This window comes from Amborella trichopoda, chromosome 1, assembly GCF_054954075.1.
Source record: "Amborella trichopoda isolate Santa Cruz 75 chromosome 1, AtrichopodaSantaCruz75HAP2 v2.0, whole genome shotgun sequence".
In the NCBI taxonomy this organism is placed as follows: Eukaryota; Viridiplantae; Streptophyta; class Magnoliopsida; order Amborellales; family Amborellaceae; genus Amborella; species Amborella trichopoda.
This window is the reverse complement of record NC_142336.1, coordinates 4,895,764-4,914,756: the sequence shown is the minus strand read 5'-3', so window position 1 is coordinate 4,914,756 and position 18,993 is coordinate 4,895,764. Positions and strand designations below refer to the sequence as shown.

The 18,993-nt window shown below is 39.2% G+C and overlaps 1 protein-coding gene across 2 annotated transcripts; it reads right to left on the bottom strand.

Moving 5' to 3' along the window:
• Positions 1-1,625: 1,625 nt before the first annotated feature.
• On the bottom strand, positions 1,626-18,737 carry LOC18426098 (pentatricopeptide repeat-containing protein At1g80270, mitochondrial). Of its 2 annotated transcripts, none has more exons than XM_006832764.4 (4): positions 18,517-18,737; positions 17,067-17,667; positions 3,312-4,075; positions 1,626-2,492 (listed from the first exon to the last, which is right to left on the bottom strand). In XM_006832764.4, exons 1-4 carry the CDS (start codon positions 18,549-18,551, stop codon positions 1,979-1,981), a joined length of 1,914 nt encoding a protein of 637 aa, XP_006832827.3. In that variant the 5' UTR covers positions 18,552-18,737; the 3' UTR covers positions 1,626-1,978. The 2 variants fall into 2 exon arrangements, with proteins under 2 accessions (XP_006832827.3, XP_088714485.1); XM_088858359.1 differs by having other exon boundaries at positions 1,626-2,483.
• Positions 18,738-18,993: the final 256 nt, after the last annotated feature.

The window sequence follows — 18,993 nt, the reverse complement described above, 5'->3', positions numbered from 1 at the left end:
TATTGCTTATGGGAAAACCTAAAATCCTCAACTAAGAAAATAAAGCAATATTGCTTAAGAAAATTTTATTATTTATTTATATTTCGGGTAATTCAGCAGTAGGAATCAATCTTCAAATGTAATTTTGCTAATAGTCAGTTGCTAATCACTCAAGCCCAAACTCGATTCCTAATTTGAGAGTAAAGTGCTCTTCCAAATAGAGCACAAGAATATTATCAAGCCCAAACTCGATTCCTAATTTGAGAGTAAAGTGCTCTTCCAAATAGAGCACAAGAATATTATTATCAGGATGTTTGCATGTTTCAATAAGTTCATTTTCAACCAAGGGGAAGAGTTTTCAACGACAATAGCCGAGGATTTTCACAGTAGTCATGCTTTCAAGTAGCCCCATTCAAACAGGCCCTTATGGATGAGGTTTCTATACGGCTCAAGCTTTATGAAAACAAAATAAAACCTCAACTCAAATCTTTGTTTGGAAAGCACTTTCGGAAAAGATAATATCCAAAATAGCTCTAAAATCAATTTCCAACACTAACAATAAAATTTGAAACTAAAGAAATGATACAATTCTTACGGATCTGTAAACACTTATTATTAAAGCAAAATTGACAGTCTAGATAATTTGTTACAATATACACTATTTTTAGAGCATGAAATCTTTTTTTTTCCATAACCATAATATTCAAGCCAAGATGATAGATGTAAAGGTATTCTTTACTTGTTTTGATAGGGCTGCAGCCCTATCAAACCATTTTCCTAAAAAAGAAAAAGAGAGATGATTTCTAGGCCATGCATAAAGGCCCCATCTTCAAATTATACAGGGTTCTGGCACTTCAGTTGCAACTTGTCCCAAGAGATTTGAGGCTCACATTCCAAACTGACCCGTGAGAAGGGAAATAGGCATATAAGCACAGAGAAGAAAATAACCCCCAATTTGATGGTATTTTGTCCGGAAATCAGAACATTTTCATTTTCCTAAACTTGGAATTGCAGAGACAACTTCTCCCCACCAAATTCCCAACCAAGAGAAATAACAAGAAAAATAAAGCCAAAAAAAACAAACTCAATTAAACCGTCACAAGAGCATCCTCCCAAGCTATACCCGTGTCTGGCCAGAATCTATGTTATGTACATACACATTTTTCATGAAAGTAAGTGTGCATATGCCTGATCCCCCACAAGCATATGATAAATAAGATTCACATCTATGCTCATAAAAACACGCACATACACGCAACCATAAAAGCATTTGAACAAAACCATACAAGGACGTGTGCGTGTGTAGACACACACAGCCTAAACATCCTTTTGTTCTAGGAGAAGCCATCAAAGCCCACATGTATGAATCAACAGATGCCATTCACACTCAATGTCATACATATAAACACCATTATATGGTGCAAGAGGGAGGGCTACCCTAGTTCACACGCTTGCCATTGAGGCAATACTTTCAACAACTAATAAAACAGTGCCCATGCAACTATTAAGAAAAAGAAAAAGACAACCCCCATGCTACTTATCAGTACTTATCAGACCAAAGAAAAATAATCCCACCCCTTCTTAAATGGCTCTCCCTAAGAAAGAAGAAAGAAAAATAATCCCACCCCTTCTTAAATGGCTCTCCCTAAGAAAGAAGAACATGTTATATAACCTCACCAAAATACGAAAACATCCAACAACCGTAGGAATGTATCACGATCATGCATCATAATGTATGTAAAATGAACTCGGGTTATCCATCAAAATGATAACCAGCACATGACCCTCGAACAAAAATAACTAAATAGATATATTCTAGCCTATCTCAGCATGCTGCTTCATTGTATGAGGAAGTATAAGTCCAACTTATGTCCAATAAAACTTGGATTACCATGATCTACAAGTCCTTTTGATAACTTAGAAAACCAACATACCTCAGACCCAAAGAACACTGCCCATCCATCTACTCCTTTCATTGGCCTTGGCTATTGGCCTATCATTAGTCCAAGAGATCTGAGATGGCAGTCTTCCTGAAGGCATCAGCCTTAGTTAGCATGGAGGCCATAAACCTATTTGGGAAGACATTGTCGGCCTTCAGTCTCTCTCTAAACCCATATGCTGGGGTATTTGCATTCACATAGGTTTGCAAGAGGGTTTGATAATCGGACATCCTCCCTTCATATCCAGCCTGTCTCAACCTATGGAAAATCTTTTCAGAATTATGAATATCACCTCTCTCGCAATACTTTTCCATGATGACCATATATGAAGAATACAAAGGCTTCAATCTATTCTTTGAAGATTGACTTGTCGAATTATTTTGCTGAGCTGCTGCCTTGGCCAAGATTGAATCTGCCTTTTCCACCTCGCCAGCCTCCACATAGAGCCTCACTAGGGCATCCCAAGTGACAGGCCCGATCGTGATCCCATTATCAGCCATTCGCTTCACAAGGTCCTTCCCCTTGTTCAGCTGCTTGTGGGTCGTATATACCTTGATGAGGGCACTGTAATACCTGATATACATGAATTCAAATGTACATATTGTTTATTGAGTTGGTAAACTATCTAAGCGGTAAGAATTTGTGCATTAACAAACAAGAATTTAGGAGAGAACAAGAACATATATTTTTTTGATGAAAAGGTTAACTTAGATAACAAGAATATAGATACAGAAATATATCAAACAAGAAATGACAAAAAGAAAAGAAAGGAAACATGATAAAACAAGATATCCAAGAAAACAATTATGTATGACTCATGCAGGTTACATCTATCCAAATACATATGTTGCTTATCTGAATGGTAAACAATTGAAAAAAAATTTCAAATAAGCTATAAGAGGAAATGGATAGAAGAATCGACCATGTAGTAATGAGCAGGCAAATTCATTCCCTAAATTGCCTTCAATTAAAAGGAAACATTAAATCATTATTTTTTCATTAGGTAAGCAAGGATTGGAAACTGCAATGAGGGAACGATAATGACTAGGTAGAAGTAACTAATCATAGCAAATCAACCTCACAAAGAATTTCTCACTGCTGTTATTTCACAAGATTGTTTTCAGAAAGTTTGATTTGTTTGGGAGAATCTCAGGGAACATTTCACAAAGGGAAATTTATGACATGCAGAAACGAATCCATAACAAAGGAGTATGTCAATCCCTATATGTTCTTAAAAAAGATGCGGAATAAAATAAGAGAAAAGATAGTAATTCCAAAGGCACTATATTGAGTCTATTTGTTATTTTTATTTGAGAAGTGGCACTACATTGAGTCTTACATACATCAATACAGTGATAACTATTTGACAGGAACATATGAAATGCCATATACCTCGAGGAAATATTCTTCCAAGTTTTGAGCATCCTTTCGAACACTGCCTCTGCCTTTTCTGTGTCACCCAACTTGCCCCAAGCCTCAATGACTGCCAAGCACTCCTCGAGGCGGGGGCTTGGCTCAACAACCTTCCATATCCTACTCACCTCATCAGCCTTGCCTAGTGCAGCATATAGAGGGAGAAGGGCCTTGCAAGCATCCCGATTCCTCTCTATATCTTCTCCCTCTAAGTCCTTCAAAACAGCCTCCGCCTTATCTATGAATCCTCCAAAGATGTAGTACTTGGCCACTGTGGCTTGAAACGGAATGTCAGGCACAAGGCCCTCAGATTTCATGCTTGTTATAATTTGTTCCATTCCCTCTATGTCACTAGAGCGACCTTTGACGTCAACCAGGAGCCTGTAAGTAAAACTCGAGGGCTTCACATTATCCTTCTCCATCATCAATAGGACATCTGCAATTTTCTTTTTGTCTATCCTTTTGTAGATCAAGATAAGCTGATTGTAAGAGAATGCAGTCATTTCGAAACCCAAGTCCTTCATCTTGTTGAAAACCTCTTCAGCTTTCTTGACGTTTGTGGTTGTTGAGCAGTTGGCCAGGAGAGTTCGGTAAACAACTTCTCCTCTCACTGGTTGGGGAAGTTTCTCAATGTACTTCTCAGCTCTGTGGATCCCATGCACTTTAGCGACTAGGTCTACACGAGATGGATAATCTCTCTCATTCAATTCAAATGGTTTGTTTGCGTCAAGCCAATCAGAGAGCTGCAAGACCAAAGGAAAGCAATGAAACCACAAGAAATAAGGGAGGCGCAAAGAAATATCCATATAAACAATCAACTTTCTAGTGAGAATTTCATAGTGAGAATAAAAATAAATGAGATAATGCCCCAAGACCAAAGAAAAGGAATTACGGTTACTTATGAAAGAAAAAGAATGATCAGAGAACACTGGAACAACAAACTCCCTTCATCATTAAAATTATTACCGGTCAAGCTACATCAAAAGTTCACCTTCAACACACTACTAAGCTGACTTGCTTTTCCTCACACCCCCAGAATGTGGAAAGGGAAAAGCAATTTGTGTAGCACCACTAGATGGACACATTGAGATATGGATTACACTTGGAGATCGGTTGATAAAATGGAGGAGAATCAAGAGATAATCATGAGAACTAATGACTATCTATTATTCCCATGTGCTACGAGAAGCTAACTGTGAGCTGCTTCCCTTGCTTAGGATGGAGTTAAGAGGGGTCTTACTCTTTATTTGGGTCTTTAATCTCCTGCCCTGACCTTTTATGGAGCTTTATGTTTGTTTTCCCCCGACTCTTACTTTTCTTTTCTGGGGTTATGCCCCATTGATTGCATTCTTAATGAAACTTGATGTAATCCTCCACCTTGACTGTTATATCTGAAAAATAGTAGACAGATTTCATCTTTTTTTTTTTTTTGGGAATCCAGACATCACATAAAAAATAATAGACTGATTAAACCACATTTCCTTCCATTGTCCTTCATCGTTCACTCCAGTCTTAGGGAGAACATCAACCAAAGAAGCTACTATAGGCTGCAATAAATCCTGGTAAAAATTTGTCCTAGTGAAAACCAAACAAAAAGCAGCCACTATGAAAGATTTGAACGTGCATAAGACCAAGGAAAACTTGCTCATTCTCTCGAATAAGCAGAAAAGTAGAAGAATCAAACTGAGACAGCAGCAACTAGGAATGCTGCTTAACAACATTGCACGTAATACAGAACAAGTTTAAAACAACTACAAGTCTACAACTACGTGGATCACAAAGGAATGGAGTTCCAGTGTGTAGTCAAACAACACTCTCCCTTAAATAGCATTGCAAGCTCAGTCAACAATTTGTTCAGAGTGATATGATTCTTTTGGCTAATATAGAAGCAATAGAATCAATGATTGCGTGAAGTGATGATATAGGATTTGAGCTAATCCTGTATCAAGAGGCAATCAATTCACGTGTCCAGTCTGCTTGCAAAGACAGAATTAAAATAGCAAGCACGCATTTAAGGTGGGATAGGAGCCTTGATTTATCAAATGTATGACCATGATGATTAGAAGTCCTCATAGTAACACTAGTGCAAATGGAATGATCTACAGTATGCTCAGTTTGGAGACCGTGTGTTGATTCTTGCCTCCCCAAAAAAGCACAGAAATAAAAGAAATCTCTGACAGGTTTTGGTTTATAAAGTTACTAACTATAACTATCTTCAAATATAACCGCCTCCTCAGGGTAACCTTGTGCTGTACTAGAATGCAAATCTTTTTTAATACTAGTAATAGAATTTTTCTTAAGAAAGAAAAAGGCTTGTAAGAAAAAACTTACGTTTTTTTTTTAATTATTGACATCAAGCATTTTGAAGTTTAAACTATGTGAAATGGATTCTTCTATTTCGATGTTGCATGTAATGACAAACATACATACACATATCAACACCGATTCTCTAGGATTCTTCTTGTAAATTGACCATCAATTGCATATCTTAATGGTTTGATCTTTGACCACCTAAGTCTACATTCCCACATCTTAACACCTATTGGAGCTATCCCTGAGTTTTCTCAAATGTATTTATTCTAAATTCTAGCCGTTCTTGTCTTGCCACTGATCCATCTCAACATCCTCATCTCAGCTACACTTTTTATCTGGATATATTGTTTCTTGACTGTCCAATATTCTGTCCCATAAGGATGGCCAGTCTTACAGCTGTCCTATAGAACTTCCCTTCAGTTTCATTGGTATGCAACGATCACATAAGACTCCCAAAGCACATCTCCACTTCGTCCACCCAGCTCTAACTCTATACACGACATTTGTATCCATCTCTCCATTCTCATGGATTATCGACCCAAGGTATAGAAAATAATATCTTTTGGGTACTTTTTTGGCCACCAGTCTTAACTAATTCCTCGTTTCTACTCCTATTATACGTTGCAATAGTAAATCAGGAAAATTTACATCCCACCTCAAACCCAAAACTTTCCATAAAAGAAAGTGAACCCTTATGGCACAAACTCATAGCCCCCAATCTCCAACTTTCATGCCAAAGGATCCCCCACATGGTTTATTTAATGTACTTCAGGTTTAATGTATTTTAGACCAAAATAGCTTATTTAATAATAGAAAAAGTACTCAGACCAAAACAACCTTCATTTGGGAAGTTATATTTTAAAAGAACAGATCCCTCCTCTCTCTCTCTCTCTCTCTCCACCCTGTACCCACTGCCCCTTTCCACACCACCACCATACACTACTACATAGGCACTCCTCTCATACCCTGAGATTCTTGAAATCTCACTCATATTCTCATTAGAGAACTGCTCAAGAGAACACGCTGAATCTCAATCCTTGTTTCACTGCTTAATAAAATGGCAGTAAAAAAGGCCCCAATTTTTGAAATTTTCAGGAGACAAGCCAAAGAACAAATTATAACTTTGCAACCCTCGCCAATATTCCCCATTAACATGATGTCACTATTCCAGATCCCAGCCAATGTGGCCTCCATGCTCAAATCAATAATAAGAAATTTCCTTTGGAGGGGCTGTACTAATGCAAGCAAGTGCTATTTAATAGCTAGCAATAAGATGTGTCAAACCAAAAGAGGCTGGTGGCTTAGGTATAGTATCCAAAAACCAGTGATTCAAAAAGCGGACCGCCTAACACCTAGGCGACCGCCTAAGCGGTCCAGAAGGCCTGGGCGCATCGCCCAGGCCTAAGCGGCCACTCTGGGCGGCAGTTCTTGGGCGGCCGCCTAAGCGGAACAGAACCCACCTAGGAGGGTGCCCATGGCCTGCGCCCTGCTTAGGCCAGCGCCCTGCCCAAAGACGAAATTTTTTTTTTTTTTAAAGTTGACAAAAATTGATCAAAACATCACCCATTGATATTAGATTTAATTTTTGATGTTTTATAAATCTATTGGGGGGTTTTTTGAACATTTTGAGTCCTTAGAAGCATCTTTGACTGGGCATCATTTTTGGATTCGACTGGGAGGCTTGGACCCCCCAGGCCGCCTAGGACCTGCCTAGCGCTTTTTGAAAAAATGCCAAAAACTAAGGGAAACAAATATGGCTTTGCTTGGAAAGTGGTGTGTACGTTCGAGGGCCACCTAGGACCCGCCTAGCGCTTTTTGAAACACTGCCAAAAACTAAGGGAAACAAATATGGCTTTGCTTGGAAAGTGGTGTGGACGTTCTCCTCGATGAGGAGCAGTTATGGAAGGAAATTGTGTGAAGCAAATATGGATGCCAAGATGGGGGCTGGTTCCCAAGCTGCCCTAGACTTGGGCATCAGGGGCAAGTACAGGCAAAAGCGAGGATCTTTTCATCCCTAGATAAGTTTCAAAATAAGAGGGGAGAGGGTAAGATTTTGGTCTCTGGACGCATTTGTGGATGGGCACCAAATCCTTAGCCAGCCAATGGGCCCCAACTTTCTCCTAGGATGCTAACACCATGGCTTTTGTGTGGGACTACGTGAAATTCATAGAGGGCAGCCTGGTATGGTCCGCACAGCTAAGGCCCTCCTCTTCAAAGAAGTGACACCGCAATTCTTGTCTCTGTTGACCTCTCTAAATTATTTTTTTTGTTCTCCTAGTAGGAGGGCACCAGCATCTATGGGCTGCCACATCCTCCGGCAAATTGGTGCCTTCTTTCTATCACTCCATGCAGCAACATAGGAACCCAAGCACATCGTCAGAAAAATATGGTCAACCCCGTTGCCTCTAAAGATCCAGGCTTTCTGTTGGACTCTAGCACATGGAAAAGTCCTAAGTGCTGACCAATTAGAGTGAATGGGGATTCCTCCACCAAACTGATGCATCCTTTGCCAACGGGAAGAGGACTCAGCAAGCCACCTTTTGCTCCGCTCTCCAGCTGTTCTTTCCATGTGGACCAACATCATTAACCTCTTTCAGATTCCTTGGGATATTCCTAGGGACATCAAGAAGCCGTTTGGGGCCTACATATCCCCTCCCCTCCCAAAACTGGGATGCAACATCTGGAAAGTAACTATCTTGACAGCACAATGGACAATTTGTCTAGTAAGGAATAATAGAACATTTCGGAGCCAGCCCAGCCACTTTCCTCTCTCCTTGACTCCTTGACCGAAAAAAAGCACTTGTCTCCTTCTGGGCAGGGAAACTAACTCATTGCACCAATTTGTGATCTTCCATCTTTATCTCCAATTGGCAGAGAACGCTGCTCCTCTCAACTAAGCGGTCCCAACCATGGGGCCACTTGGGCCTTCCCAACCATGGTTCAACACGGATGGTAACTCTTTATGGAGCCCAGATCCTGCAGGATATGGGAGCCACCTTGCAGATGAAGCCATATACTCCTTCCCTTCTCAGGTTGGATGGGGCACACTGATTCAACTTAGGGCGAAGCTATTGCATTACTGAAAGGCCTAAGAGATCATTCCTTACCTAGCAAACTCCTTAAGCCTTCTAGTGGAATTTGAATACAGTATCTTGGGCAAAAGGACACACAATCCCCCCATGGAGATTAGCCCATCTTTTTGACCTTATTGGTTCTCTTTGCAGGTGACTGCGAGTCATCTTCAGCCACATAACCAAGGAGGCCAACGCCTTAGCTGACCAGCTAGCAACACAGGGAGCAGCAACTCCACAGTCAACAACAGAAGCAGCATCTTGACATCTCTCTTCTCCTCTCCTCTCCCTCTCGGTCCTAACTCTATTTTTCTCTATCTCTTCAGTCTCTTTTTTTCTCAATCTCACTCTCCTCTTTCATTCTTCTTCTCTTCTTTTCTCCTCTGAGTTATGTATTAACCCACATCTTGTGAGCAGAAAGCTTTTCTTTTATTTTCTTTTCTCTAACTCCACTTTTGTTATCGGGCACCCATCTCTTGCACTGCCTAAGGGATTCTTTTTGTAATTTAGCTACAGTATAATACAGTTAACTGTTCTCAGAAAAGAAAAAAATTGCTGCTAAATTCATGTTAACCAAGGATTGGATGTTTTTTTCCTTTTTGAAAATTGAAGTTGAGTTTCATGAGAGAGAGAGTGGAGCTGGACTAATTTGAGCAATTAGCACTGTGGATTCTATGTTTGTTGAACTTGCGCTGAGAGTTGTGGTGGAGTAAAGTGACATTTTAGGGGTAAGAATGGAGGTGAAGAGAAAAAAAGGGCGGTTTACATCATTTGTAGTAGGGTTTTGCGACTGTAGCATGTAGTTCAGAGAGAGAGAAGGGACGGTGGGTAGGAAGGAGAGAGAGAGTAGAGCAAAGACGAGGAGTGTGAAGGATGGTAGAGTGGAGATGGCAGGGCCACGGAGAGGGAGAGGGAGAGGGGGCAGGGCGTAAGGGCTTTTGACAGAAGAGGAGAGAGAGAGAGAGAGAGAGAAAGTTCTTTCATTTTTTTATATTATTTTTTTGAGAAAGTAAACTAAAGAAAACTTTTTTTTTAATAGAACAAAAAAAATGCCACACGAATAGAGGAAAAGAATTGTGGCACCTATTTACAAGACCATAGGAGACATACAGAATTGTGCGGACTATCGAGAGATCAAGCTTATGAGCCATACTATGAAGCTCTGAGAAGTGATTGAACAACAACTAAGGCATGAAATGAGTGTATCTGAAAATCAATTTGGTTTAATGCTAGGAAGATCAACAACCGGAGGCTATTTTACTACTTAGGCCACTGATTGAGAAGTTCAGGGTGAAGGGAAACGACCTCCACATGGTCTTTATTGATCTAGAGAAAGTTATGATAGAGTACCTCGATATTTGATTTGGCAAGCGCTAGAAAAGAAAGGAATCTCCAGAAACTACACTGACTTGGTGAGAGATATGTACAATGCAGTGCTAACTAGTGTACAAACAACAAGTGAGAGACGAATGAGTTTTCAGTGACAATAGGTCTACATCAAAGGTTAGCATTGAGCATGCACCTCTTTGTCTTAGTTAGACCTGAAACGACGTCAACACAAAGTTAGAACGTTGGAGGAATGCTCTAGAATCCAAAGGTTTTAAAATTAGCCGGAATAAGACAGAGTATATGTGATACAAGTTTAGTAATAATAGGAGTAAAGACGAGGAAACAGTTGATGGCCAGGAAGTACAAAAAAAAACCGCACTTCGGATATCTTGGGTCGATAATCCAAGAAAACGGAGAAATTGAGGAAGATGTCACACACAAAACTAGAGCTAGGTGGGTGAAGTGGAGATGTGCAATAGGAATTCTATTTGATTGCCGCATACTAATGATGCTGAAGGGCAAATTCTATAGGACAGCTGTGAGACTAGCTTTGCTCTATGGGGGGGAATGTTGGGCAGAAAAAAAACAATACCCAGAGAATGAGTATAGCGGAGATGAGGATATGAGATGGATAAATGACAAGACAAGAAGAGATAGAATTCGAAATGAACCCATTCGAAAAAATTTAGATGTGCCACCAATAGGTAATAAGATGAGAGATAGTAGACTTAGATGGGTGGGCCATGTGTGGCACCGACCCAGTTCAAGTGGAAAGATTGAAAAGGTCAAGGGGTATGCCCAAAATGACGTGATTGAAAGTAGTCCGAAAAGATATGGGGACTTTTGGCCTCACTGAGGGTATGACCTTTAATAGAGCAAAATGGCAGACGACCAAGATTCATGTAGCCGACCCCAATTAGTTGGAAAAGGCGGTGATGATGATGATGATATTATTCTCATCTAAAGGGCATTTTTTGGCCCCAAATACATGGAGAAAGCTATGCACGGATCATTGTTTCAAAAGGCGGACCGCCCAGAACCTAAGCAGTCTAGAGGGCCTGGGCGCCTCGCCCAAGCCTAGGAGGCCAAATTAGGCGGTCTGCCTCTGGGTGGTAGGGCACCCACCTAGGCAAGCGCCTAACGCCTAGCTCACCGCCCAGGGGGCGGAAATGCCCCTAGTTGAGGGGCATTTTTGGATTTTTTGGATTAAATAAAATTTAAGGGTGGGTTTGAGGTTCATTTGAAACCTAAATACCATTAAAGCCCATTTTAGAGAGAGAAAAACCTCAAAAAAACTAAATTTTGTGATTTTCATAAGGTCAAAGGGTTTCTCAAAGTTACGAAAAATGGATCCAAAATCACCCATTGAGATTAGATTTGGTTTGGGAGTTTTTTTAGGGCTATTAGATGGTGTTTTTGAAGATTTTAGCACTCAAAAACATCTCAGAGGTGGAAGTTTGAAGATCAAGCAATCAAAATAAATGCACGATTTGATTTGTTAGATTGCTTGTAAGCCTTGTATTATTTTGAGAGATCTTCTTCGGGATCTAGTCAAAGTGATGATCCGGGTTGGAAACATGGCTACAACCCAAATCTTTTGGATAAAAATCGCATAAGATGCAATTATTGTGAAAATGATACAAAAGGGAGCATAAACCAGTTTAAGAAACATCTTGACGGTATTAAGGAGAATGTTGCCCTTTGTAAAAATGGTCATGAAGCTATCAGAGAGGAGATTAACCAATATATGAGTTCAGTAAAACACAAACAGGAACAAAATCCTCGTCATTTGGATAGATGTACTCTTGGTTCTGCTAAAAGAGGTGATCCGGGTTGGAAGTATAGTTATAACTCGAAACCAAATGATAAAAATTGTATAAGGTGTAATTTTTGTGAAAAAGATACCAATAGGTATTAGCCGATTCAAGAAACACCTTGCCAATATTAAAAAGAATGTTGCATCTTGTAAAAAGGTTCCTTAGGGATGAGATTAGACAATATTTGAATTTAATAGAACCAGAAAAGGAAGAAAATGAGCCTTGTTCTATGAAAATATCTTCTCCAGATTCTTTTAAAAGTGGTGCTCCACGTTGGAAGTATGATCATAACCCGAATCCGAATGACAAAAATCGTATTATGTGTAATTATTGTGGAAAGAACACTAATGGGGATACTTATTGGTTCAAGAAACACCTTGCCGGTATTAAGGGGGATGTTGCCACATGTAAAAATATTCATGAGGCTACCAAGGACGAGATTATACAATATTTGAGTTCATGAAAGCATAAAAAGAAAGAAAAGGGTGAAGACACACCAAGTAAAGCAGCCAATACTCATCTGCACAGAGTAAGAAGGGGGGTAGAAGAAGAGAAGGAAGAGGCATATTAAAAAAAAACAGAAGAGGACAAACGTTATGTTGAAAAGGGGGATGATTCTGATGATGATGGTCTCGAATCTAATGCATATGAAGAGGCTTACCCTGCTTCATCTGATGATGACTAAAGAATGAAGACACTCGACTCTTGGTATTGACTGTTCAATCATAGACTGTATATTTTTTTATTTTTTTTTTTCCAATTTGTAGTTTCTACTATCAAATTCTTGTGTGTATACTTGTATTGAAATATGGATTATGGACTATCTAAATTCTCCTCATTCACTTATGACCTTTCCAATAAATTTTTTATTTTTTTGCCACCCAGGTTCTAAGCGGCCTACTACCCAACCGCTTAGGCGCCACCTGCCGTTTTTTGAAACACTGGTGCGGGTTTTTTTTTTTTTTTTCAACATGGACTGTTTGCACTAATAGGATTGAGCGTTTTTCATGAGGAATGTTGCATGCTGGAGCTTGGATTTAAATTTCCCTAAAACCACAGTACATTTGGTCCTGAATATAATTACTTACTAATAGGAAGTTGAGTTCTATGGCAGCCGCAAGAAATTTCCAATATTGCAAAATCTTGAAATTATTCGTCATTTTCCTCACATCTTTCAATATAGTTCCCATTTGTTTCCCATATCTGTCCAAACTCCAAACATGTCAAATACATATAATTTCCAAGTTCTGAACCATTTTTTCCCAAGACAATACTGCTAGTTTAATTCATCATCAACCCAAGATGCAAAAAGTAACAAAGACACAACAAGAGGCTTACAACAATGTTTATTGCATGTCAGGCCAACAAGCTACACATAACTCAATTATACAGGTAACACTGTCGATATATAATAAAAAAATAACTTACCAACTACAATCGCCAACGAGACCTCTTTTTTGTAGGCAAACTAAATTCAATACTTAGCAATAAGAATATGGCATTTTATCTTAGGTATAGCTACTAGTTGATTCCATGAATCCCGAAGATGTAACATTCATTCAACAACTTAATGTATAAACTACAATCACTAACCATTGTGTTCAGCATCCCACTATACCTATTAGTGCCTATATTTGCGCACGCATTATGGAACCTTTAAAGGAGATTCAAAGGTCTCATTTTTTATTCAATGGGTAATTCGAGATCATAGCCATTCATTTTTCAAAGACATCATGCCCTGCAAGTCATACTATCAACAAGTTAAGGTAAAAAATACAAACACCAACAAATGCATTCACTAATGGGTAGAATTTGTATCCCTTAAAAACATTATAGGCTATAGCTTTCCCCGACCTTGAAAAACATTTATGAGGTAGTAATGAGGAGCCCATAAATGTTCCAAGTTATGATTCTCCAAGTAAGATTTAAATTGGAGCCCAAAAAAAAGCTCCATATTCCTAAGATTCACCATCCATTCAAAATGGATAACCCAAATCTGATTTTGGGGTGACAAGTGGTTTGGAGATTATTTAGGATATTATTCTCAGAGGCTTCTCCAAAAAAGGATTTCATTTGAAGCACCATAGAAACTCCTAACCCCATCCAGTGCCCTGAACAACCTAGATTTGCGTTAGTTAGCATAGGTACATGCATTAACAAATTTCAAAGGGCTATGAATCACATCAAGGAGTGAGAGAACAAGCTCATATAAAAGCCAACCAAAACTTATCTTCTTCTGCATTTCTCTTCCTTGCTAAGCAAATCCTTTTGATAATTAGTGGGCTCCCTTTCTCTCTAAAAAGTGTGTTTGCTCCCATAACCAATTCATACTCCTTATTCCGAGTTGTTTAGCTTTAGTGGGTTTCCTCCATTGGGAGAACTGGTAAATCATATAATATTTTGGCAATTTAGACCCTCTCCAAGAGTGGAAGCTATAGAGAATAATAGTAGTTCACAGAGAGGTTGTATCTTGGGGGTGATTTCCCCATGCACCCCATTGCATCTTGAGCAACCAAGGGGCATCGACCACCTTGAAGACAATGGCCCTAGTGTGGTACCTCTAGCCCAGAGAAGAAACACTTCATTAAGTTTGTTTTCAAGCCCTACAATCTAAAAAATCTAGTTTCGAAGGACCCCAAAACCAACATACTGGGGGAAGCTCACCATCATGCATACCAGCCTCCGTTATAATCCTTCGTTCAGCTTCCTTTAATCTCCTTTAACAGGCCACATACTCTGAAAGTGGGCTTGTTCTTGCACTATACCCAATAACAATTGAATGAACCTTCCCAATACCTTTTTGTTATAAACAATAGAAGAGTACCACAGTCAAGGTCCCAACATATGGGGGATTAATGAAGCTGCAAGTATTGTAAATCGAGGGGAGAAGAGTTAGACCTTAAGCTATTCATTCAATGACCTTCGGTCAGTGATAGCCTCGAGCACCATAATGTTGGTTTTGGGGTTCTTCAATATCAGATTTTGTACAAAATAGAGATTGAAAACAAACTCTCAAAAGTGCTTGCTCTCTAGACCAGAGGCACAACACTGGAGTCATTATCCTTAAGGTGATTAATGTCCCTTGCTTCATTGCCCAAGACATAAAGTGTCTAGCGAAATCCCCCCCATCCAGGAGACAACTGCCCAGTGAAGCACTCTTCAGCATGCACTTTTAGAGAATACCCCAGGTATCACACTAGCATATTTTGCAACTTCTACCAAATGAGGAAACCCACTAAAAGGGCACTGCTCTGAGAGTGAGAGAGAGAGAGAGAGAGAGAGAGAGAGAGCTCCAAATATGGAGTGCGAAAAACATAGTTGTTTATGAGAGACAGCATACTATTTATCGAAGCAAGCAACTGGTAACAAAAGGGAACTATTTAGCAGATAAAAGAAGCAGAAGATGAGTTTCAGGTGGGTTTACAAAGAGCACTTCTCTCTCTAGTTTTAAGTTATTTATGGGCTCCCTTACCAATCTATGACTACGGTTTTAAACGACATGGTTGGTGGATTTCAAGTAGCAATAAATCACATAGAGGGGAAAGGGGGAGTGGGGGGTAGAGAGAGAGAGAGAGAGAGAGAGAGAGAGAGAGAGAGAGAGAGAGAGAGAGAGGGTGGGAGGGAGGGAGGGAGGGAGGGAGAGCATGTTGGGTACTTTAAGGGCATGCACAGCCCAAAATGCCACTCTCTCATGCATATACAGCAATACGTACACACTGCAGTTTACAGTTCACTGCAGTTTGTGGAACATACCTAGTTGCAACTATCTCACATAGTGGAACAATTTTTTGAGCTCCAAATCAATTTTGTTTTAAGGAGATTGTTTTTGGAGAGGAGATTGATAATTCTATTAGGTCTAAACTCCAAAGCGGTTTGAGGTAAGTTAACATAGAAATCTAATGTTCCAAGGGACAGAAGAAAGTTCACCCGTCAACTATTTCCCTCTAGAGCCTAAATCTTGCAATGAAAATTATTTGCATAATGAAGTATTTATATTAGATTCAAAGGTTGCATGTTTTCTCAAATGGACGATTCAAAGATTACAGTCTTTAGTTTTGAACACCATGCCCTAGAGTCATATAATGACTTAAAACTAAAAGGAAGGAATAAACAAAATAAAAATGCAACAATCACATGTTACTAAAAAGATGACTTTGAACTTCGTGAACAGACAGCTCTCATGAGTCATAACAATCAAACTGGTTACTCCAAATTCCCATGAAAATCAAAGAAGATGTCATTAAGAAGAAAAACTTCCAATGCAGCATGCAAGCATTTTTATGCTATTAAAGTATTAAAAGTGGGTACCCAAGAGCCATCTCCATGAGACGCCACACGCACAAACACACTTACATATGTATGTTGTATGTTGTGAATCGATTTGAATACATGCACATATACATGTATTAACACATATACAGAAAAATATGCATGTGCATTTATTCCACTTAGGCATCCCAACCACGGCAGTCCAAATATTGTCAAGAGACACCAAGTTTTATCAATCATATCATCACACAATCCAAACATCCCGTAATGGCAGGCAGCCAACACAATGTTCAGAGCCACCTAGCACCTTCAAACATGTGTTCTCACAATCCAACAATTGGTTCTTTCTAGGCTAACATATACGAGAAAAACTTGCCAAGGAAGCTCTTCAGCTGTAAGTGTTCCATTTAACAGTTAAGATAACCATGAATCCAAGATTTATTCCCTACCCTAAACCCTAAAATTTAGTTTGCATACTTTGGCAAAGAGATGATGTCTACGGTCAATCATGGGAGCATGACCATCCATCCAGTGCATACATTGTACATGGCTTTCAAAACCACGCTAAAAATAATCCAATTTCAATATGATAACACATGTTTCAAACTTAAAATATCCACAATTAAACTTCAGACTATGACACCATGTTATTACTAAGAAAAAACTGAAGTTATCATCCTACCAAAACAGAAACAGCTTTCCTATCATCTTATTCAAAGCTAACAAACAAAGAATCTGTTAACATTCAATTATGGATGCATCCCATAAAAGTTTTTTTTCTATGACAGGTAAATGATATTCACCAATGACAAGCGGTACACATCAAGTTGCACCAGGAGAAGGCATGCATCAATGCGGATGAGAGAGAGAGAGAGAGAGAGAGAGAGAGAGCAGATACAGCTTGGCATCAATCAAGTTTAAAACATGTTGCTTACCTGTAGAGCCCTTGCAAACATCCGACGCTTCCGAAGATTGAACATGGCTCCCCAAACACCCTCCCTGTTGACAACATTACCATCTGCCACCCACTTATCAATAGCACTATGGATCGATTGGTGCTGAGCATTCAAGATAACCTTAAACAAACGAGATTCGACACTCTTTTTTGGGGCCTCCTTCTCAACACATGATCCTCCTTCTTCTTCTGAAAGACAAGGCTCAACTTGTGAATTTTCTGAAATATTTTCAGTTGAATTGTCGTCAGATAACTCAGGTTCTGAAACCTTTGATTCTCCAACTTCCTCTCCTGACTCATCAGTGTCTTGGGCAGTTTCCAGCTCTGAAAACCCATCTTCTAATTCTTCATCATCCTTACCAGACTCAGTGCCAGCTTGTGAAGAGAGAGAGCGAACCTCCACCATGAATTTATTTTTGAAAGATGGACAGTGGAAAAACCTCTTGGTCGAGTGACACTGATGGCATTCAATGTTATTTACAGTCCTTTGCCAGTTTTGAAAGACATTTGCTTCTGTGTCATTTGGAAATTCTAGCTTGCTAAATGAAGCTCGAGACACACACAAAAGATATCCATTGTTCCTGATAAACATCAGATTATGCATGTCGAATTAACTTAGAGGAATTAACTCAACAATGAACAGAAAGAGAAAACAAGCAATATTCTCATATACATTCAATATGTAAGTAGTTGAAGGGAATTTGCATTTGTCTTTGGGTCAATGAAGAGACCTTAATATAAAATCTACTAATCCCCAATGTGAGAGCAACATTATCACAAACCAATAAAACAAAAAAATATAGAAATAAAGAGGGGGACTCACAAAGCAGACAGTGCAATCACATAAGTATTATTTACAACTACTTGAAAGTTGGAGTCCAATCTGGTTTCATACGATTCCTGAAGATAATGCTGTCCGAATGAAATGAACTGAACAAAAACAAATGGGAATGATCCTTGGACATGAAAATTTCACATTCTAAATAAAACAGGAGCAATTATTCTAAGCTTAAAATATTATAAATCCTATCTGAATTCCTTCCTGCATATTAAGGTGGAACAAAAAAAAAACAGGCGAAGTAAAACAAAACCGGTACAGCTACAAAAGAATCCCAACAAAAAAATGGAAGATAACGTGAATGATAACAGATTCACAGCTTGCAAATGCAAAACAAAATGTTTTTTGGGATAAGCAAATGCAAAAGCAAAGATGTTCATATTGCACTAAAAAACAAAAGCAACAGAACTTCCCTATATAAGCTTGGACTTCTACTGATATACCAATAGAGATGGATAAACTATTAGAGAGAGAAACAAATAACTTACACTCCCTGAAGAACACAGAGAAGTATGGCTCAGAAGTAAGTAAAAACCATGGCGAAAAAAAAAACACAGAGCAAAGGAATTTTAGAGAGAGAAAGAAGCATTACCTGAATGGATTGGCTCCTCTGCGCAGAGCCCACATGACAACAGTTGGTGGGAGAAGGGAGAAAAGAGAGAGAAAGAAGCGTGAGATCAAATGCAGAGAGAGAATATGTCAAATGTTAGAGAGAGAAAGGGGAAGATAGTTGTAGTTTGGAAGTACTGTTAGAGAGCGAGACGTGCAGGGGTGCATAAACCCTAAACCACAGGTACTTCGATCTTGAGTTCTGAAGTTTGTTAGAGACGCGCAGGGGTGCATAAACCCAAAACCACAGGTCACGGATGTTTATCGGAAAATGGCATTCACTCCCAAAAACAGAGAGCGGGCATACTATGCTCCGGCGGGATCAAACTATTCATTTGCTTCCTCGTGCAAAAACATGTACTAAAAACTTTTTAGATCTGAAAATCTGCAAACCATTTAAATATCGTAAGGTGATTACTTCCAAATAAAAAAGTTGAATTTAGATTTTTCTTTGCAAGAA